The sequence below is a fragment of the Equus asinus genome, chromosome 26, assembly GCF_041296235.1.
Source record: "Equus asinus isolate D_3611 breed Donkey chromosome 26, EquAss-T2T_v2, whole genome shotgun sequence".
Taxonomy (NCBI): Eukaryota; Metazoa; Chordata; class Mammalia; order Perissodactyla; family Equidae; genus Equus; species Equus asinus.
The window spans coordinates 33,427,907-33,449,456 of NC_091815.1; the positions used below are offsets into that span (position 1 = coordinate 33,427,907).

The 21,550-nt window shown below is 57.3% G+C and overlaps 1 protein-coding gene across 2 annotated transcripts; it reads left to right on the top strand.

Annotated features, from left to right (window-relative positions):
- The first annotated feature begins 121 nt into the window (after positions 1-121).
- Positions 122-21,506, top strand: PPFIA3 (PTPRF interacting protein alpha 3). Of its 2 annotated transcripts, XM_044759654.2 has the most exons (31): positions 122-263; positions 3,835-3,911; positions 4,415-4,669; positions 4,939-5,040; positions 5,338-5,502; positions 5,868-5,942; positions 6,427-6,501; positions 6,820-7,041; positions 8,004-8,150; positions 8,241-8,375; positions 8,802-8,885; positions 9,038-9,169; positions 9,877-9,939; positions 10,077-10,156; positions 10,433-10,577; positions 11,149-11,336; positions 12,335-12,557; positions 13,212-13,375; positions 13,494-13,621; positions 14,391-14,484; positions 14,815-14,896; positions 15,643-15,843; positions 17,160-17,222; positions 17,385-17,411; positions 18,490-18,665; positions 19,074-19,171; positions 19,400-19,575; positions 19,663-19,731; positions 19,950-20,121; positions 20,551-20,622; positions 20,708-21,506. In XM_044759654.2, the coding sequence occupies exons 3-30, from the start codon at positions 4,430-4,432 to the stop codon at positions 20,607-20,609; spliced, it is 3,585 nt and encodes a 1,194-aa protein (XP_044615589.1). In that variant the 5' UTR covers positions 122-263; positions 3,835-3,911; positions 4,415-4,429; the 3' UTR covers positions 20,610-20,622; positions 20,708-21,506. The 2 variants fall into 2 exon arrangements, with proteins under 2 accessions (XP_044615589.1, XP_070355599.1); XM_070499498.1 differs by lacking the exon at positions 17,385-17,411.
- Positions 21,507-21,550: the final 44 nt, after the last annotated feature.

Genomic DNA, 21,550 nt, shown 5'->3' on the forward strand with positions numbered 1-21,550 from the left:
GGCTGCGGCCTTGCGGGGGGAGGCCGAACGGTGACTGGGGCAGGGGGCTATTTTCGGGGGTAGAGGGCTGAGACCGTGAGGGGAAGGGGGGTCCCCAGCGCCCAAGCCGGAGCAAGAGACGCGGAGCCCTCGCGAGCAGCGGAGACAGGGCTCCGGAGCCTCAGATCCGGGCCCCGGCTGCCGCCAGGGGCCCCGCCCGGTCCCCCCACCCCACCCCACGTCCCTCCTGCAGCCCAGCTCCGCCCGCAGCCGCCGCGGACCAGGTAGGTAAGAGACCCGGCCCGGCCCGCCTGGCAGCGCCCACCCCAGGGACCCCTCGCCGAGCTTCCCCCGCCTCCCAGCGATCCTGGATTCCCTTCTTCATCCCCGGGGACCCCAGAGCCCAGGTTTCCCAGCCCAACCCCAGAGACCCAGGCGTGCCCCTCCCGGCTCCTAGAGTCCCCAACCGAACCCTAGAATCCCAGGCGTACTGCCGCCTTGCGCCTCCTCCAGGGCCCAGGAGCCTGGATTTCAGTGCAGCCCCGGGAACCCCCTCTGGACCCAGGTCCTTCTCCTCAGCCCCGTCCCGGGAGCTCCAGACACCCTCCGCGGCTGTGTCAGACTCCCCCGGCGAAGGCCGGCCGTCCCCCGTCGCGTCCGCATAGTCCCCCATTCGCGCACCCCGTCTGCCCATCTCCAGCCCTCCGGCTTGAACAGCCGGCCGCGTCCCTCGGTCCAGGCCGGCTTGGCAGCCGCCCTGGCCGCAGGCCCGCTCTGGAGCTGTCCATGGTCAGCGCACTCGGCAGCCTCGCCTCCCCCACCTCCCGCTGCCGCCGCCGGAGAGGGGGCGCCGGCGGCGCGGGGATCCCCCCCGCCGCGCCTTTGACCCGGGGATACCCGGGCCCTCCCCGACCCGGGCGCCCGGGCCTCAGGGTTCCGCTGGTCAGTCTCCCGGCCCCATCCTCGGCACCCCAGGTTTCTGGGACCCTATCTCTTTCTGAGGAGTCAGGGCTTCTGAATGTTCCTGCCCGGTCCACCTTAGGGACCTTGGCATCCGGGGATCCAGCTCCCACCCAGCTCTGGGAGTGCTGTCAGCTTTAGCTGTGGGGCTAAAAGACCTAGCTGGTAGCCCTCACCCCCTCAGGACCTGGGAATAGTTTCCCAGACTTTGTCCCCTTTAGAGACCCAGTTCAACAGCCCCTGTGCCCCTCAGACAAATATACCCAGCTTCCTGGCACCCCAGCATCTGCTCCCTGAGGGATTCAGGCGCCATGACTCTCTCCCTGTCTCAGGAGTCTCGGAATGCAATTCTTAATGCATTTCTTAGGCTTCTGCCTACCCTCCACCTTGGAGACCTGGAGGCCCTGTGCCCAATCTTGCATACCCTCAGGGACCCAGGAGTTCATCTCCCAGTGTCTGTACTGCCCACCAGCCTTCGCCCAGGCTGTCTGCCCCAGCCCTGCTTCCCAACCTCCCATCCTTTACTTCCACAAGGATTCAGAAGTCCAGGTCGCCAGCTCTGCCCCACCCCCCTACCCCAGGTTTCTAGCTCCTCAGCTCTTACTCTTAGGGACCTAGGTCCCTATGGCCTCACAAGCCCCCATCAACTTGACATCTCTGGGGACCTTGATAAACCCCTGCCTCATCCCCGTACCATCTCAGGCACTGGGACCCCTGGGACTCTTTACTCTCTCCCCTGAGACCCAGCTTCTTAAGATGTTTCCAGCACCCCATTGCCTCCTGAGGCCCATATAGTGATGTCCCATCCTCTGAGTACACCCTCTCAGGCTGAGGAGCCAAACATACATCCCTTCTTCCAGATGCGCTCTGTGGCCTAGGCTCATTCTTTGATCTAGAACCTGCCCACTCTCTTCTACATTCCTGGTTAAACATGTGCCCCTGGGATGCTCCATGTTCTAGAGTCCTTCTAAATCCTAGAACGCTTCCAGTCAACATCTCTGTTCCATCTTCACCCAAGGCATGTTCTAAATTCTAGGCTAGGTGCCAAATTCCAGGCACGTCTTTCCCCAAGTGAATTCAGATGTCTAGATAATACTCCCGAACCACATTCTGATCCCACCCTCTCCTTAGACATGTTCCAAAGTTTTAGAAACCAGTCCTTGCTTGTTCCCTGCTAAAATTTCATTTTAGGTGTGTTCTAGGTTCCAGCCACGTCCTTGACATTGTTCTAGATTCCATTATCTTCCCAGGGACATTCTAAGTTCTAGAATGTGAGTGTTCCAGCTATGTGCCCTAGCCTTTCTCCAAATTGTGTTATCAATTCCAGAATGCACTTCCTAGTTTTAGGTTCCATCCAATTCTACACTCTTAAATCTAGAGGATTCCCACTGAAGTGTTCTACATTATATCTTCTTTTCTCAGATTCTAGGTTCTAGAACCATCCATGGCCACCTTCTCTGTCCATCTTTCCCCTAGTGTGACCTTAATTTAGAACTTGTCCCCTGGTGGATTGTGGGCCTCCTCCTCCATCTGCCACTTCAGCATTCCAAGCATGCTCTAGGCTCTTTCCTCTTCTGGAGTTTTCAGCCTAGAAATGTCCTCATTTCCAGAACATCCCCACCCCCCTTTGCCAGCTCAGTCCTTATGCCAGTAAATTCTCAATTCCCGGCATGCATCCTTCTGCATCTTCCCCCAGGCACTTGTAAGTTCTAGGCAAACTCCTTGCTACTTTCTAGGTTTTTCTTCACCTCCTGGGCATTCTGAATTCTAGAGCATATCTTCTGTCTTCTGAGTTCTAGCATTATCTAGACATGATAAAACCGAGAATGCAACCCCTGCTACATTTTGTGTTATACCTTCATCGCTGGGGAGATTCTGAGTTCTAGACTGTGTCTCCTGACTAGGTTTGTTAGGCATTGCATTAGGTATGTTCTTAGATATCATTATGCTCCCCTCTGTGTTTAGGGTTCTGGGGTGACCCAGATATGCTTTACATTATTGATGGCACTTGGCTGATTCCAGGTTCCAGAACTGGGTTCTAGAATATGCTCCTCTCCTTGGTCCTACGTGCGGTCTTACCCCAAGCACATTGTAAATGTGGAAGTGTATGTCTGCATTCTGTACCGTGCCTTCATGCCCGTGGCTTTCTAGAGTCTACACTGAGCATTGCTGTGTTTTATTTCCTTCTGGGTGAATTTGAAGTTCCAGAGCAAGCCTCCCTCAAGCACGCTGTGGTGCATCTCCTGAGTAGGTTCTGGGTTTTAGATACCACGTCGGTTTCTGGCCTCAGGCTGGCCTGCCCTCTTATAAAACATTTTCCTGAATCTGACCTCTGAGTCTTGGGATTCAGGTGTCTAGATTTCCAGATGCACCTCTTCAAAGACCCGGGGTACAGGAGCCCAGCCGCCTCCTCTCCCCTGTCCCAGACTTTGGACATAGTCTGCACGTTGGGTGGGGCTGGGAATTATCTACTCTCAGAACCGGTTATGCCGCTGCCCGAAGGGGGAGAAGGAAAGGAGGGAACACAGTGAAAAGTCTCTCCTGCTTTCGGCGGGGCCAGCCGGACCCGTCTGACCTGATGTGTGCAGAGGGAGGGGCTCAGGAGACCTCGCTTCATTTCTGCCCACAGCTCCTGCACTTGGACTCCTGGGTTCTGGGGGAGGGGGGGTCTGAGGCTGGGATTTCTGGGTCTAAAGTTGGAGGTTGAAAGCCCAGACTCTGGTGTCCTGGGGGAGGAGGGGGGTGTGGTCTGTGACTCCTGTGTCTGGGGAAGGAAGGGACTCAGGGACCTAGACTCTGACCTGAGGGAGGAGGGAGCTGGATCTTGGACTCCTGGGTCGGTCGTGGGAGATAGCTAGCATGGCCTCCTGCCAGGATTTTTTTTTTCTTCCCAAGTGGAGTGGGTCTTCTTCTGGAGCTGGGGTCCAGATCTCTGGGAAATTGAAGGAGGCAAGAGTTGGGCTGGATAGCAGGTGAGGACCATCACTGTGACATCGTACAGGTAACCTCGTGCCAGTGACCTAATTCTGTGACCCCAGTGCTGTGGCCTCCTGAGGGCATGGTTCTCCCCTGGGGCTCGGTTTTCTCTTGCAGTGGGTCGAGGGGAATTCTCAGAAGGGCCAGAATTGGTAGAGGCTGATTTTTCCACATTCACTCAGGCAATGCCTGGGTCACCCGGCTTCGGGTTCTCTGACTCGGCCGGACCTAGATTGGCTTCCAGTGCCTGGTGGAGTCTGACCTCGGTTTCCCCAAATGCTCTCGCCCACGTAGCCCGGCCTGGTTTCCTGAGAACAATGGGTTTCAGCGTATCCCGTGTCATAACTGGAATGGACAGGCCTCAGTTTCTTCTGTGCAGTGCCTGGGTTGCCCCGCCTCAGTTTCCCCTGCGTAGTATCTGAGTGGCGGTGCCTCAGTTTCTCTGCCTGTGCCTTGAAGAGGCCGATCTCTGCTCCCTGCCCCCTCCCCGCACCCGCAGGCCAGCACCGCCGCCATGATGTGCGAGGTGATGCCCACCATCAGCGAGGATGGCCGGCGGGGCTCGGCGCTGGGCCCGGACGAGGCAGGCGGCGAGCTGGAGCGCCTCATGGTCACCATGCTCACGGAGCGCGAGCGGCTGCTCGAGACGCTGCGCGAGGCGCAGGACGGGCTGGCTACGGCGCAGCTGCGGCTGCGCGAGCTCGGCCACGAGAAGGACTCGCTGCAGCGCCAGCTCAGCATCGCGCTGCCCCAGGTCTGGGCGGGGCCGGGGCGGGGCTGGCGGGAGGCGGGGCTTCGACCCGTGAAGGCAGGGAGTGGGCGGTCTGGAAGGGGCGGGGCTTGACACTTGGAAGGGCGGAGTCGGGGGTGGGGTGGGCTGTCGGTGATGGGCGGGGCCTGGGCCGCTAGAAGGGGCGGGGCATAGCGGGCGGGGGCGGGGCCTTCAAACTCTCAGGCCTGTGGAATGAGGGAGACGGGGAAAGGACTGATCTGATTGTCCCGATCCTGTCCGCATCTGGACAGGAGTTTGCCGCTCTGACGAAGGAACTGAATTTATGTCGGGAGCAGTTGCTGGAGCGTGAGGAAGAGATTGCAGAGCTGAAAGCGGAGCGGAACAACACGCGGGTGAGGGGTGTTGGGGGCGGGGCCAAAGTGGGATGGGCAGGACCTCCAGGTGTTGCAGCCTGACCCATCTTTTTTCTCCATCTCGCCTTCCTGTCCTCTCCTCTCCGCTCCCACTGCCTGGCCGGTCTCCTCTGGTCCTCTCCTTCCTTCATGTCCCCTCCCCTATCTTCATAACCGTTCTCGTTTCCTGTGCCACTCTTTCCTTACCGTGTTCCCACCTGTCTGAACCATTCTCTTCCTCAACGCTGCTTCTCTTCCCTTGCCTCTTTTCCTTGGACTGACGCCCTATCCGTGTAGCTTCTCCTGGAACACCTGGAATGCCTGGTGTCCAGGCACGAGAGATCACTGCGCATGACCGTGGTGAAGCGCCAGGCCCAGTCCCCGGGCGGGGTTTCTTCCGAGGTGGAGGTGCTCAAGGCTCTAAAATCCCTCTTCGAACACCACAAGGCCCTGGATGAGAAGGTATGAGAATCAGAGGAGCCTGGATGCAGAATGGAAATCCGTGGATGGCTGGGGCTGTCCTGAATGGGAGAGATTCTGGCTGGGATTGGTTGGGGATGTCCTAAGTGGGAAGAATGTTGACCGTGATTGGGACAGGCTACGCCCATTGGGACCTGACTGGTTGATAACAGAAAAATGAACTGGGGCGGGGGGTGGCTACCAGGGGATGGGGCTATCTTGGTAGCTGGCTGAGGCTGTACACCTATTACAGATAGAGGAATCTTAATGTTCCCTATCAGGCCCGTCCCAGGGGTGTTCTGCGTCATGGTCAAACGTCCTAGATTGGGTTTGATCTCCATCTCACTCCATCCTGCCCCCATCTCCAGGTCCGGGAGCGGCTGCGGATGGCGCTGGAGCGGGTGGCAGTGCTAGAGGAGGAGTTGGAGCTGAGCAATCAGGAGGTGGGGGGGCGTGGCCAAGAAAGGGAGGGCTGGACTAAGGAGCCCCTCAGTGGGGTGGAGCTGATTGGGTGGGTTCCGAATCTGTTGGGGGCAAGACTAGGGCAGAGGGCCAATGGGGTTGGACTATGGAGAGGAGTAGTGGGGTTGCTAAGGAGGAACTCATCGTCAGGGCTAAGGGGAACACTGCTCAGTGAGAGTGAGACTAAGGTGAGAAACAGGGGCTGGGGCTGAGGGAAACTGACTACAGAGGAAATGGTTGGATGAACAAAGTCAGGGCTAAAGAGGACACGGCCACAAGGAGGCCAGGCCAAGAGTAAGGGTGGACTTCCTCTCTAGTGGGCGGCTAAGGAGAGATATAATGAGGGCGCAGGGTCTAAGGGTGGACTGTGAAGTGGGGGTGGCCCCAGCAGGGCGGGGGCCAGTGGGAAGTAGATCGGGGGCTTCTGGGACTCCCTTTGCCCTGATCTCCCTTTCCCGTTCCCAGACTCTGAACCTTCGAGAGCAGCTGTCCAGGCGCCGGTCGGGGCTGGAGGAGCCTGGCAAGGATGGGGATGGGCAGGTAAGAGGTAGAAATCCTTTGCTCCCTTGCTCTTCATTGGTCCCCAGCCCTGTGACCTCGATTCAGCTCCCTAACTTTGTGATGGTCCTTTTAATGTTTGGTATGATCCTCACTGACCCTAGGACATCTGAACCTGTAAGACCTTTACTGGCCTTTGACCTCTGATTCAGGTCACCTAGCTAATTTCTGTGACCTCCATGACCCTACAGATCTGTGATTTCCCCTATCCCCCATTAACTTTCTCCTTGCATTCTCTCTATATCTCTGTGTTTCCCACTCTGAGTTCTGTCCCTTCTTCCCTCACTGTCCCCCTTCCAGACCCTTGCCAATGGCCTTGGTCCTGGCGGCGATTCAAACCGGCGCACGGCAGAGCTGGAGGAGGCCCTGGAGCGGCAGCGGGCGGAGGTGTGCCAGCTGCGGGAGCGCCTGGCGGTGTTGTGCCGCCAGATGAGCCAGCTGGAGGAGGAGCTGGGCACCGCCCACCGCGAGCTGGGTAAGGCCGAGGAAGCTAACGCCAAGCTCCAGCGCGACCTCAAGGAGGTGAGGCCGGAGCCCCTGGTGGGCTGCCCTCTGTCCCTCCCCCAACCCTCCCCCTTTGCCCAAAGTCACAGAGCTCATGAATGGTGGAACCTGGATTCAGTCCACAAGCCGTGTGGATTCTCCTCTCTGGCCTCAGTTTCCTCACCTGTAAAATGGGATTTATGATCCTTGTGAGAGGGTTGGCATGTGGCACGTACATGGTAGGCATTCTGTAACTGGCCGCAGTTATTACGTTATCATTGGGAAATTCTCTTGTGCCTCTAAATTGAATTCCTTTGTCTGCATTTCACCCCTTCCTCGCTTAGGCCCCTTGATCCCAACTCTCATACCCCAGGGACTGCTGGGAAATGTAGGCTCTGGATTCTTGAAGGCAGTGGATGAGAAAGAAGAGTGAGCACTCTACTCTGGGGCCTTCACCTCGGATTTTAAGCCTGGATGGCCCCGGGGCCTCTTGGGAAGTGTAGTCCCCCTGTGTGGGCTCCGAGGTGGGAGTCCATCTCCCATGAAACCCTGGAGCACCTTCTCTGGCCGCCTAAGCCTGCGCTACGCTGGAAGGGAACTTCGTTTCCCATGAGACCCTACGGCACTTGCTCTGTGGTTCTAAGCCTGGGCTATGCCGGAAGTTGCTGAAAAATCTAAGGCCTGGATTTCTGAGGCGAGTGGGCCAAGAAGAGTGGGGAGTTCCCATCCCACAGGCCTTAGGTCATCCATACTAGGAGAGTCTAACCCTAGATGCTCATAGGAAGTGTGGTACCACCCTTTAACTCTCAGGTGGCAGGGGACCCAATATTGGCTATTGCTGGGAACTCTTGGAAGGTGTGGTTCCACCATTCTGACGCTCCGATGGCGGAGGACTTGATTTCCCAGGATACCCTAGGGTGCTTGACCTGAGATTCTAAGCCTAGGCTACCACAGGGCCTTCTGGGAGCTGTAGTCCATGCGGCCGTTTGCCACCTCTGCAGGCGCTGGCTCAGCGGGAGGATATGGAGGAGCGGATCACGACCCTGGAGAAGCGCTACCTGAGTGCCCAGCGCGAGGCCACGTCTCTGCACGATGCCAACGACAAGCTGGAGAACGAGTTGGCCAGCAAGGAGTCGCTGTATCGGCAGGTGGGGGCGTGGCCGGGGAGCAGCGATGGGGGAGAGGCCGTGGCCCGCTTGATCTAGCTTCTCCCCTCCTCCATCTCTGTCATTCTGCAGAGTGAAGAAAAGAGCCGTCAGCTGGCCGAGTGGCTGGACGATGCCAAGCAGAAGCTGCAGCAGACTCTGCAGAAAGCGGAGACCTTGCCCGAGATAGAGGCGCAGCTGGCCCAGCGCGTGGCGGCCCTCAACAAGGTCGGGGGACGCCTGGGGCGGGGCCTTGAGTCTCTGGGGGAAGGGGCGGAGCCTGGAGGAGGCAGGGCTTGAGTCTGGACAGGTCGTAGATCTTCAACCTGGATTCTGGGGGAAAAGGGCGGGCCCTGGGGTGTAGGAAAGGGATGGGACTTGGAATGGGGGAGGGCCTGGAGGTTTGGGGGGCTGTTCTCTAATCTGGAACGAAAGGATGGGTGGCCTGTAACATGAACTGAGAAAGGGACAGGGCCTGTAGACTATACAGACCGGGGCGGGGCCTGAATCGCAAGTGCAGGGTCTGAAGTCCTGCGGGGGAGGAGCCTGGAGCTCTGGGGGCGGAGCCTGGCACTCAGCCTTGGAGGAGGCGCGGCTGGAGCCTGACTGGGTCACAGTGGGACAAAGTCAGATGCCTTGGGTTCCATCCACTAGGCTGAGGAACGTCATGGAAATTTTGAGGAGCGGCTTCGGCAGTTGGAGGCCCAGTTGGAGGAGAAGAATCAGGAGCTACAGCGGGTGAGGGGGCGGACAATTGCAGAGAGGGCGGGGCCTTGAGGCTGGGGGAGGAGCTTAGGTAGGGGGCTGGCTTGGGGGCGGGAGCTTAAAGCAGGGGCTGCGGTCTGGGCCAGGTGGGCTTGAGCGCCTCTGTCCGGCTCTACTTCGGGCAGGCCCGGCAGCGGGAGAAGATGAACGATGACCATAATAAGCGGCTGTCCGAGACCGTGGACAAGCTGCTGAGCGAGTCCAACGAACGGTTACAGCTTCACCTCAAGGAGCGCATGGGGGCGCTGGAGGAGAAGGTGCGCCCCAACCTAGGGCTCTGATAAGCTGGAATTCTGGACTGCCTTTTGCCAGAATCCTGGAATCCCAGACATTTGCCCGGGATCGCTTACCTGAGGTCTCCCCAAATCTGGGCATCCCGAATTCAACAGACTTCTCTACTCTATTGCTGGGACCACTCTCTCACCTAGTCCTTTTTTTTTTTTTCTGCTTTTTCTCCCCAAATCCCCCAGTACATTCTAGTGTATTCTAGTTGTGGGTCCTTCTAGTTGTGGCATGTGGGACGCCGCCTCAGCATGGCCTAATGAGTGGTGCCATGTCCGCACCCAGGATCCAAACCGGTGAAACCCTGGGCCGCCAAAGCGGAGCAGGCGAACTTAACCACTCGGCCACAGGCCGGCCCTTTCACCTGGTCTTAATACCCCAAGAGCTGAATTCTGGGCCACCCGTACCCTGAGTTCTTGGTTTTTTTCCCCAAGTCTCTAACCCTGTGGGCCCTCAAACTCTGAATCCACGGAGATTATACAGGAGGCCAAATATTGGGACTCCCAGGGACTGCCCTCTGCAGATGCATCTTTGGCCCCACAACCCTCACTCCTTGCAGCTTACCATTCACGCCCACTTCATCCCCCCTAGGGTCCCCTCAGGCCTGTCTCTGGACACTTACAGCCCCCAGGGCCTGCCCCTTCCAGGCTCCACCCTCACTCTGCACCCCTGTCCCCCACAGAACTCATTGAGTGAGGAAATTGCCAACATGAAGAAGCTTCAGGACGAGTTGCTGCTCAACAAGGTATGGAGGCGCCTGGAGGGCGAGGACCAGGGAAATGGCGCTGTCATTACTGGGGTTGGAATCAGCCGGGCTGGAAGGGGCTGTTCCTCAGGGGCAGAGAGGATTCTGACCCGACACCTCCAACCCCCTCCCTCCAGGAGCAGCTCTTGGCGGAGATGGAACGGATGCAGATGGAGATCGACCAGCTTCGGGGGAGGCCACCATCCTCCTACTCCAGGTGACAGTCATCTTCCTGCTCCACCTCTCCCCAGGGAGCCCCCTTGGCCGGGGTCATCCTTTCTGATCCCCAGATCTCCCCAATGCCCACTCCCTGTCCTCCTGGGATTTCCCCTCACTTTTGATCTCTGACTTCATGACCCCTGACCCCAAACTCCTTTTCCTGATCTTTGACTTCAGATCCCTCTTCCAGTCCCCTGACACCAGACCCTTCCCTGTGACCCTTGACTTCTCTTTCCTGACCCCTTTGTCCCTGACTGTCTCCCCATGCCCACAGGTCTCTCCCTGGCAGTGCCCTGGAGCTCCGTTACTCCCAGGCACCCACATTACCTTCTGGCGCCCACCTGGACCCCTATGGGGCTGGCAGTGGCCGGGCAGGCAAGAGGGGCCGCTGGTCGGGGGTCAAGGATGAGCCCTCCAAGGTCAGCAGCCACTTTTGGGGCCCGGACTGAGCAGGGCTTGGGCGGGCAGCAGTGGGAAGTGGAGCCCAATAGCCGGGTTCTGAAAGGGGGCTGGGTGGAGAAGCAGGCTCTCCCGGACTCACGCTGTCTTCTCTTCTCCTACAACTAACTCCATCATCCCCACTTGCCTGGATGTCTCTGCACATGGATGTCCTGCTGCCTGGTGAGAACCTTACAGGAATGATGGGGTGGAAAGAGGGGTGGGGCCTGGGGGACCGTGGGCAGGGTGAAGAATCCTAGAATGGGTGGGGCCAGGTGAAGAAAGGAAGCAGGCAGGTTGAGGGAAACAGTAGAATCAGGGGAGGGGTGGAGGCATGGGTGGTGGGGGTGGTCCAGAAAATGGGCCTGTCAGGAGAGAAACCTGGGCTGAGAAAAGTGTGGGGGAACTGGGTCAACATGGTGAAGCTAGTCAGTATCAGGGAACATGGACTGGGTCATGGAGGGTGCGCAGAGTCGGGAGAGGTGAGGGAAGATCCAGCATCTACCTTGGCCCCCGCCCACCTTGCATCCCTCTGTCCCCACACAGAGACAGGAGTGGGAACGGTCTGCTCCTGCGGGGTCCATGCCGCCCCCATTCCCTGGGGAGCTGGATGGCTCAGACGAGGAGGAAGCGGAGGGAATGTTTGGGGCTGAGCTGCTCTCCCCCAGTGGGCAGGCTGACGTGCAGACGCTGGCCATCATGCTTCAGGAGCAGCTGGAGGCCATCAACAAGGAGATCAAGTGAGCGCTGGCCCGGTCCGGCTCCACTCTGCCCCCATCTCCTCTCCCACCATCTTCAAGGGTTTCTCCCAGCCCAACACCCCCTCCAGGATCCAGGGATCCCCCAGGATACACCTAGAAGTCTCTGATGTGCTATCTCTGTCTCTATATCCCCCAGCCAGGACTCACGATTTCCCAATACACCAAAGACTGCATCCCCAAATACCAAAATTCTCAAAACAATACATCAAAAATCCTCTAGTACACCATGGATTTCATGGCATCACACAACCAGTATCCAGAGTCTCACAGTACCCAAAGAATCTCGACATAACACAAGATACCCAGCCCAAAATACCGAGGATCTCATCCTAACACCTCAAGAAGGTCAAATCTAGATACCAAGAGCTTCTGCCTAATATAACAAGAATCTTCGATTTATTAAGAATCCCTCACACCATCATGTCTACACTGATTCCCCAGCAATTGCCCTATTTAGCAATTCTCTGATAACACACTCTCCCTGGGCCCCAGCAAATATGCCAACGTGACCATCACCTTCGATTCAAACTCTTTCTGATGAGAGGCATCGACTCTCACCTACTGAATGACCTCATGACCTTTCCCAGGTCCTAGGTTGACCTCAGAGTCCCCGATCTCATCCTGATCTTATTACGACCTTGCTCTTGCTGCCCTCCTTGGAACTTGACCTCTTGCCCAGAGTAATCCCTTTGTGATCTTCCAGAACCAGTTGGTTATCGTCAGGGTTGCCCTGATGCAGACCCCTCATCATTCATCCTCCCCGATTCCTCCATGACCTCCTGAGCCTATGGTGACCCCTGACTCCCCTTAAACCCGTGAGACCGTCATGAATCCGCCAAGACCCTCTAACTTCATCCTGCCTTCCCCAGGATTGTTTTTGCCCCATTGAACTTTCCTGGCCACTTGGGATCCCCAGGCTCCCTCTCCCATTGTCTGCCTAAGTCCTCTCACGCGGTCTCCTCCGTTTCCCTCCTCAGGCTAATCCAAGAGGAGAAGGAGACAACAGAACAAAGGGCAGAGGAGCTGGAGAGCCGAGTGTCTGGCTCCGGCCTGGACTCGCTGGGCCGCTACCGCAGCAGCTGCTCCCTGCCCCCCTCCCTCACCACCTCTACCCTTGCCAGCCCCTCCCCTCCCAGCTCTGGCCACTCGACACCCCGCCTGGCACCCCCTAGCCCTGCCCGTGAGGGCACCGACAAAGCAGTGAGTGTTCTGAAGCCTCCTCAGCTTGGTGGGGTGGCAGGGGGGTCAGAAACAGGGCTCCCCAACAAACAGCAACAATAATCCCTCACACCAGTCGTTTTCAAAAGCAACTGTAGCTTTCCCTAAAAGTTCCAATTCAAAGGGCGAAGGGTAGGTTGAGTCACTGGATTCCTGAACCCTAATTTGTCCTTTAGTCAGATCTGGCCCACTTTTACCTGTTTTATGCATTCATTTTTTAAGTAGGATTTTTTTTTTTAATGTTTCTGTGACTAAGCATACATTTGAGAACTATCATTAGATCCTCAAAATTGACCTCTAGGGAGGCATAAGAGATATTAGTCCTATTTTATTTCCTTAAACTCAGCTTTCCTGCTTCCAGAACCTGTGACTCATTAGCTTTCCTTGAGGCTGAGCAGATCCCACTCCTGACACCAGAAGCCAAGAGACTATAAACATGGGCTCATCAAGCTCCAGGGGGACTGCGCTCATTGCCTTTATGTTCCTGCAGCTAACCCCGACTTGTTCTAGGCTACCTTCAGAAATGGTGCCCCAAACCAGGGGCATCCCAGACACCCCCTAGTAGACATCCCAACGAATGAGCCCCCAACATGACCCCTCCAACTCAATCCAGCATCTCTGCCTGTCTGTCCCCAGAATCATGTCCCCAAAGAGGAAGCTGGGGTTCCACGAGGGGAAGGGCCAGCCATCCCAGGAGACACCCCACCTCCCACTCCCCGCTCTGCTCGCCTTGAGAGAATGACCCAGGCCTTGGCACTCCAGGCAGGATCCTTGGAAGATGGGGGGCCCTCACGGGGAAGGTCAGCAGGGACGAGGGATGGGGCTTGGTCGGGAGGTTGAGAGGGGAGTGGACAAAGACTTGGGCTGAGAAGAGGCGTCCTAGATGGGGTCTGCCCTCACTCTGTCCTTCTCACCTAGTGAGGGCACCCCAGATTCCCTGCACAAAGCCCCTAAGAAGAAGAGCATCAAGTCATCCATAGGCCGTCTCTTCGGCAAGAAGGAGAAGGGGCGAATGGGACCACCAGGCCGGGACAGCTCTTCTCTGGGTGAGTACCCTGATTCTAACTCTCCTTTCCTTCCCTCCTTCCGTCTTTCCCTTCCTCCCTCCCTTCCTTCCTCCCTTCATCTCTTTCTTCTTTCTTCTTTATATATTCACTTGACATTCATTCGTATCTTCATTCATTTGATAATTCATTTAGAATATGGAAGGGACCAGACTTGGCAGAGGTACAGGGGAGGAAGAGGGACAAGGAAAGGGCCTTCTGAGGCATGCCCAGGGGACTGGGAGTGGTGGTGGTAAATGAATTTGTTATTTCATTCATTTATTTTTTAAATAGAGAAAGAAGGAGGAGCATCCTAAAGGCAGAGCCCCTGGTATGCTGGAACCTGCTTGTTCTGGCTTGCGAGAGCCAATAGTTAAATTTTCTGGAATTTGTGGGCTGCTTGCCATCATATTGGTAGCTTGAAATTGGCATGGTGGGAGAATTTACACCATGGAAACTGGCAAATGCCACAAAGCAGGGATATTCCCTTCCTCCCCAGGGAGCCAGTTGTTAAACATTTACCAGCACACCACTGCCACTTTGACACAGCCAGCCCACTAAGTCCAGCCCTATTTTGGAGATGTCGGATGTCTCCAATTTATTGCCTGGGAGGTGACATTGATCCCTGTCTGGCTTTATCACTCTCACTATGTGGCCTCATTTACTACTCCCTTGGGGCCTCTGCTTTCCTGGGATCCTTCTCACCCACCTTGGCATGAAAGATTCTGCTTCCCCATTGAGACTCCGAATTTTGGCCCCTCCTTGTCTCCAGCTGGAACACCCTCAGATGAGACATTGGCCACTGACCCTCTGGGGTTAGCCAAGTTGACGGGTCCAGGAGACAAGGACCGAAGGAACAAGAGGAAGTGAGTGTGTGTGGGTTGGGGGGAGGGCTGGTGGTCCTAAGTGAAAAGAAAATGCTGGGAGAGGGGGTGTCCAGGATCCTGACTTGCTTGCCTGGAAACTTGGGAACTCCTAGAATTTTTCCTTATTTTTTCTCTTCTCTGTCGATGGAGGTGGGGAGGGGAGGATGACATACAGAGATTCACATGCATTTTTTTTTTAACTTTCTGCCACATTTTCTACATTCCTAAAAACTGCCTGTGGTGGGGGAGGTGTTGTAGTGAAGGGAGCTATCCAAGAGGGCTGGGGGTCTCTACCCCCTGAGAGCTCATGCCCTGGCCCCCTCTCCCCAGGCATGAACTTCTGGAAGAGGCCTGCCGCCAGGGGCTGCCCTTTGCTGCCTGGGATGGGCCCACCGTGGTCTCCTGGCTGGAGGTACTGGGGCCCAGAAATGGCCTGACTCTTGATCCCACCTCTGTGACAGCCCCACCATGAGAAGCTGGCCAGATCCACCCAGCACCATCCTCCTAACCCAGAGGTGGGGGAGGGGGGAGGGGAGGAGGCCCTGAGAGGGGTCAGGCTTCTTGTTGATCTTGCTGTTGCCCTTTCTCCTTCTCCCCCCTACCCCTGCCCGTCTGGCCATGCCTGCCTTGGTCCTGTTCTCCTGTTGTCTTTCCCCATGTCTCTCCCTGTCTCTCCCTCTGTGGGGTTCTCTGTCTCTGTTTTTCTGCCTCTCTCCTCTTCTCTGTGTTTTTGTCACTCCCCATACTTCTTCTTATGTCTCTGGGTCTTCCCATGTCTCTCTCCCAATGTCTATTGCTCCTTTCTCTTTCCATGTCTGCCTTGTCTCTGTGTCTCTTCACATCTCTGACTCTCCCCATTTCTCTCTTTCCCCTTTGACTCTGGCATTCCTCTTCTCTGTCTCTCTTCATTTGTCTCCCTGTGACTCTCACATCTCTTTGCCTCGCCCTATATGTTTCTTGTCTAACTTTCTCGCGTCTTTCTGTTTCTCCCCCACTTGCCTTTCCCCATCTCTCTGTCTCCCTCTCTTTCCTTCTCCCTCCCATCCCTCCTGTTTCTCCTCCGATATCTTCTCTGTCTCTCCTCTGTCTCTGTCTCTCTCTCCCCTTCTCTGTCTTTCCTTTCCTTCCTCCCTCCTTCTCTCCCTCCCTCTGGTCCAGCTGTGGGTAGGCATGCCTGCGTGGTATGTGGCCGCCTGCCGGGCCAATGTCAAGAGTGGGGCCATCATGGCCAACTTGTCAGACACAGAGATCCAGCGCGAGATCGGCATCAGCAACCCGCTGCACCGGCTCAAGCTGCGCCTCGCCATCCAGGAGATGGTCTCGCTCACCTCCCCCTCGGCTCCCGCCTCCTCCCGCACGGTGAGTGTCCAGCGGCCAATCCCAGCCCTGGCTGCCTCAGGGCCCCGCCCCTTGTCCTCAGACTAGCCAATCCTGGGCCGGCTCACTCCCCCGCTGACTGGTAGACTCTGCTGCTCTCTGTTGTCTCTCACCTGGTTATCCCTGATGGGGAGTCTCCCCTCAGGTCTTCCTGACCCCCGTTTATCCCTAACCCTCAGTCTGTGTTCCACGCTGCAGCCAGAGGGACCTCATCCCAGAAATAAAGCCAAATTCGTGTGGTTCCCTGTAAGGCCCTTGATGAGGGGCCCTTCCCTGCTCCTTCCCTGACTCCGCCCCCCGGCACTTGCTTCTCCCTTTTCTTGGAGACCCCCTCCCCCCACCAGCTGTTTTCCCCAAGGCTGGCTCCTTCTCATCCTTCTGGTCTCAGCTCAAATGTCACCACCTCAAGAGGCCTCCCTAACTCAACAGCTAAACTAGTCGCCCGCCCCATCAACCCAGTACACGAACACCTAATTTTTTACCGTAAAATTTATTGCTTTCTAATAGTTTATCGTTTTGGTCCATACAGAAAATTATGTGCACCCATGCCTAATTCAACAATTGTGATTGTTAACCCCTTGCCGTGATTGCTCTTTACCTGTGTGTGTGTGTGTGTGTGTATCTGAAGCACTTAAATGTAATTTGTGGACATCATAACAGGTTAGCCGGAAAAATTACTTCAGTGTGCATCTTCTAAAAATAAACATTCTCCTATGTAGCCACCATGCCGTTATCACACCTAAGAATAGCGACACTATCGCTAATTTCATCTACCGTTCAGTCTTTATTCAAATTTCCCCTTGTGTATCCCAGACACTACAGCTGTGCCTGGCACTCATGAGGAGCTATATAAGTGTGTGAATTCTCACTTCGTGGGGTTGTTGGGAGCAGGTGCTCAATAAATGTGAATACACGGCCCCCTCTCCCCCAAACATTTGCCCCGTTGCTGTATCTGCCACCTCATTCTGCATCCTCGCTCTGTACATCTGCGTGAGGTTGGCGAGGTGACACCATTTGCACAGGGCCACGCAGCAAAACGTCTAGCAGAATCCCAATTCAAACCTCACTTTGTCCAACCCCAAAGCTCGTGTTCCTTTGCCTGGTACACAGCAGGTGCTCAATAAATGATCATTCTTTTTCTTTGTCACGGCGTGGCCCAGAGCAGGGACTGGCCTTACTGAGCCAGAAAGCAGACTGTATATAAATATGCATGGCCTGGGCCTCCAGGAGGAGGACTTTCTTCCCCTCCCCTATCCGGAAGCCCTCTCTCAACCCTCCTAACACTGCCGGCCCCTCAGTCCACAGGAAACGTGTGGATGACACACGAGGAGATGGAGTCCCTTACGGCCACGACCAAGCCTGTGAGTGCCCCCTGCCGGCAGCCTTGGGGGTGGCACTAACTCTCCCTGGGGAGGGACAGGGGGCGAGTCTGTAGCTGTCTGTCTGTCTGTTCGTCCCTCCTGCCCTCCTCCGCCTGCCCCTTAACCCACCCCTTCTCTCCCCTCTTCCCACTAACGGGTCAGGAGACCAAGGAGATCAGCTGGGAGCAGGTAGGGGGCGCGGGGCGGGACGTGGGCGCATGTCCAGGCTGTGCACGCTGCATGGACGCCCCTCCTTCTCCGAGCCCCGCCCTTACCCTTGCCGGAGCATTCCATCATCACCGCGGGGGGGTGCTGCGCGAGCTCGGCTCTGGGCTGTCTCACTGTGGCTTGGTGGGGGTGGGTGCAGAAGCCCGGACTGTTCCGTTGTTAGCGTGGTGCACGGGCCATTCCATTATCGTGGGTTGCAGGGGCTCCAGGGACTGTTCCATTGCTGTAAACTTGAGAGACGCTAAGCAGCAGGTTTCCCTCTCGTTGAGGGGGCAGTGGGACTGTTCCAGCGTACGGGTCAAAGGGGGAAGCATTTGGGGAGGACTGGCTGCATGTTAGGCTGAGAAGTTGGGGAGGAGCTACGCTTTGTTCTCAAGAAGGGGGAGGCAAGAACTCACGTGAGGTGGAGGAACTGTGTTGGACTGGGGTCTTTGTGTCCAGTCAGGGGGAGGTGTGGGCTGTTTCCTATGCCAAAGGGAGTGAAGGACTTCGGGCTCATCCAGAATATTATCCTGGGTGAGATACAGCCTTAGACCAGTATTTTTGGGACAGTGAAAGAGTGATGGCTCCATTATCCTTTGTTGGAGGGAGAGCTCCTTTGGAAGAACCCACTGTCCTGGCTTGAGGGAGCGGTGGTGTTGTACTGATCCGTTGTTCTGAGTTGGGACAGAGCTCGGCTAGAGCTTCTCAAACTTGAATGTACAGTTCAGATCACCTGCGGGTCTTGTGAGAATGCAGGTTCTTATTCAGTAGCCTGGGGTGGGGTCTGAGATTCTGCAATTCCAGCAAGTTCACAGGTGATGGCGATGCCGCGGGTCTAAAGACCACGCTTTGAATAGACAAGAGTTTGTTCTGTCATTTTGAAGGGGTGGAAGACCACTTTGGACGGGTCCATTGTCCTGAGCGGAGATTGGCCATTGGCCTGCTATGGGATGGAGAAAGAACAATCTTGGATTGGGGGGTTGGACTATACCCTTTCATACGTACGTGGGAAGGGGTCAGAGGGCCTGACCCTTCCCCCACCTGCCCATGGCCCCAGATCCTGGCATACGGCGACATGAACCACGAGTGGGTGGGAAACGACTGGCTGCCCAGCCTGGGGCTGCCCCAATACCGAAGCTACTTCATGGAGTCGCTGGTGGATGCCCGCATGTTAGATCATCTTAACAAGAAGGAGCTCCGGGGCCAACTCAAGATGGTGGACAGCTTCCACAGGTGGGGGCTGCTTGGCCAGTGGGGACTGTCCAAGGGGAAGCCCTACTTCTCGAGTCTCTGGGACTGGTGATGGGAAATTCCTTGGACTATCGATGGCCCTTTAGCCTGGATCCTCAGGAACTCCTGACCGCTGTGCCTCTTCCACCAATAAGGTGGTCCACTAGGAAAAGTCCAAATCCTGAGACAGCCTGGCTAGTTGACCCCACACCCCTTCCAGGTTAGCCCATAGGAACTGCCTGTTTCAAGAACCCCGGCTTCTGGGGAGGTCAGCAGTTGATAGAACTGACGCAATGGGACAACTCCCCGAGCTCTCCCAGAAGACCACAGCCAATGGGGAGGGCCCAACAGGAGCAGCCGTCACTGGGGTTGTGAATGCTCATCTGTGACTCCATTTCCCCTGCTGCTCAGGGTGAGTCTGCATTATGGGATCATGTGCCTGAAGCGGCTCAACTATGACCGGAAGGACTTGGAGCGGAGGCGGGAAGAAAGTCAGACCCAGATCCGAGGTGAGCAGAAGAGTCTGAGAGTCCGGCCCCCCGGAGCCAGCTGGAGGGTTTGGGGTTGGGCTGGAGGAGGGGTGGTTAGGGAAGCGGAGGGAGGCCAGGGAAGAGGAGCCTTATGGTAAACTAGGGGGTGGAGCCAGCACAGGGGGCGTGGCCAGGAAAAGACAAAATGGGGCGTAGGTATGGGCTAAGTTGGATGGGCCTGCAGCTGAGGGTCCCTTCCGTCCCCAGACGTGATGGTGTGGTCCAATGAGCGGGTCATGGGTTGGGTGTCCGGGCTGGGTCTGAAGGAGTTCGCCACGAACCTCACGGAGAGCGGGGTGCACGGGGCGCTGCTCGCCCTGGACGAGACCTTCGACTACTCCGACCTGGCCTTGCTCCTGCAGATCCCCACGCAGAATGCGCAGGTGAGCTGCCGCTTGGCCCGGGGCCTACTGGGTATCCCCACCTCACAGACTGCACGCTGCAACCCCTCCTCCACCTCTCCTCCCCAGGCCCGGCAGCTCCTGGAGAAGGAATTCAGCAACCTCATTTCCTTAGGCACAGACAGGCGGCTGGACGAGGTAGGCGCAGCAGCAGCTCAGAAGGCTGGGCTCCCAGCTGCACTTGGAGGGTCGGAGCTGAAGGCTTGACTTTGCCAACCAGCGGTGGTTGGAGGCGGGGCCAGAAGGGAGGCGGGGTTAAAGGAGAGCTGAAAGCCGGGGAGGGGTGGAGTCGAAGGAAGGGGCGGGGTCAGAACGGGGCCCTGGTCCCTCACCGGCTGCCCGGCCCCTATACCTAGGACAGCGCTAAGTCCTTCAGCCGCTCCCCATCCTGGCGGAAGATGTTTCGAGAGAAGGACCTCCGAGGCGTAACCCCCGACTCAGCTGAGATGTTGCCCCCCAATTTTCGTTCGGCCGCCGCAGGGGCCCTGGGCTCGCCGGGGCTCCCTCTCCGCAAGCTGCAGCCGGAAGGTGGGCGGCTCCCAAATGCGACAGCCTCTCCCGCCCCCTTTCCTCGGGATAGGAAAAGGACCAACTTAACATTCCAGAAGCCTCCCTCTCCAGATTCCGAAATGGCCTAGCCCTTTCTCCCCCACCCATGACAAATGGACCACTCCAGTATGCCAGCTCCCTCCTTAGGGTGCGGAATGGATTCATCTTACACCCCCTTTGCAGTGTGGGAAATGAACTCGCCCAGTGCCACCTAGGGCACCTTGGATGAATCCAAGGATGTAGGAAACGGAGGGAAACCGGCGGAGAGCCAGGCGGTTGTTGTCACCCCGGGAGGGGAAATCCGAGGGAGGACGCTTGGGGTTGAACCTCGGAGAAACCCTGGGGAGGATCTGGACGGAGTGGGGTGTGTGATGCTCCAGGCTGAACCGCTGCTCGCTCTCCCTCCAGGCCAGAGTGCTGGGAGCTCCCGGGCAGACGGCGTCTCCGTCCGGACCTACTCCTGCTAATGTAGGCCTCCAGGTGAGGACTGTCCTGGGCGATCTTGGGGGTTCGGGGCGGCCCAATGGATCTTCACTGCTGCACGTACTGCCCGGCGTCCATACAGGTGACCTCACTCGGATGGAAGAATCTTCCAGAGGCTGGGCTTTTCCCCCTCCCGCCCAGAGTATGGTCTCGCCGGGGAGAGCGGGCGGGGGCGCTCGCGCCGCGGACCGGACCATCTGTACAGACAAGCGGGAAGCGCGCGTCCCCGCCTCACAAATGGACTGGGCCTGGACCAAACCACAGGAACTGGACTGAGAGGGGGAAAGAAGCGGGCGGGAAGAAATCCCGCCCCGAACTTCCGCCTCCGTTTTCTCTACTTTGTAATTTATTGATCGGTTTCCGACGGGAGATGGAGGCCCTTTCCCCGCGGGGAGGGGGCGGGGCTTCCCTCCCGGGCCGCATGCGGGGAGAGGCTGCCCCCTCTCTTTTCTCCTCCCCAGTCGCGGGGCCCAAGTCTTCCTTCTCCGTCCGAAAGGAGGGGAGGGGGGACTCGCTGCTACAAGCCTCGCCCCCTGTGCCACTCAGCCCCGCCCCGCCGCGTCCGGTCGCCGGTGCCTGGGGTCAGCGGCGGCCGGCGTCCCTTCTCCCTCCCCAGTGTCTCGTGTCCCCGGGGCCCCTCCGCCCCCCGTGCTGTGGCCGTGTCCGTGCCCCGCGGGTAGGGGGTGCAGAAGTGCGCTCCCCGCTCCCCTCCGGCTCTGGGGTTTGCATGGGAGAATCCTCTTTCCACGATGCCACTGGGCGACGTGGCGTGAGGGGAGGGAGGACGGTGGGGGAGCCCTCGCCCCCGACTCTTGGTCGGCCTCCCTGCCCCAGGCGTCACTCAGTGATCACGGGTAAAGAGAACTGTTTCAAAAAGCTCCCATGTTGACTGATTTATTTGTCAGGACCCTAGGAAAGCAAACCA

Coding starts and splice junctions, on each gene's coding strand:
- PPFIA3 (XM_044759654.2), top strand. CDS start 4,430: ATGATGTGCGAGGTGATGCCCACCATCAGCGAGGATGGCCGGCGGGGC. Junction 4,670..4,938: donor TCAGCATCGCGCTGCCCCAG/GTCTGGGCGGGG, acceptor GCATCTGGACAG/GAGTTTGCCGCTCTGACGAA. Junction 11,337..12,334: donor GCCATCAACAAGGAGATCAA/GTGAGCGCTGGC, acceptor TTCCCTCCTCAG/GCTAATCCAAGAGGAGAAGG.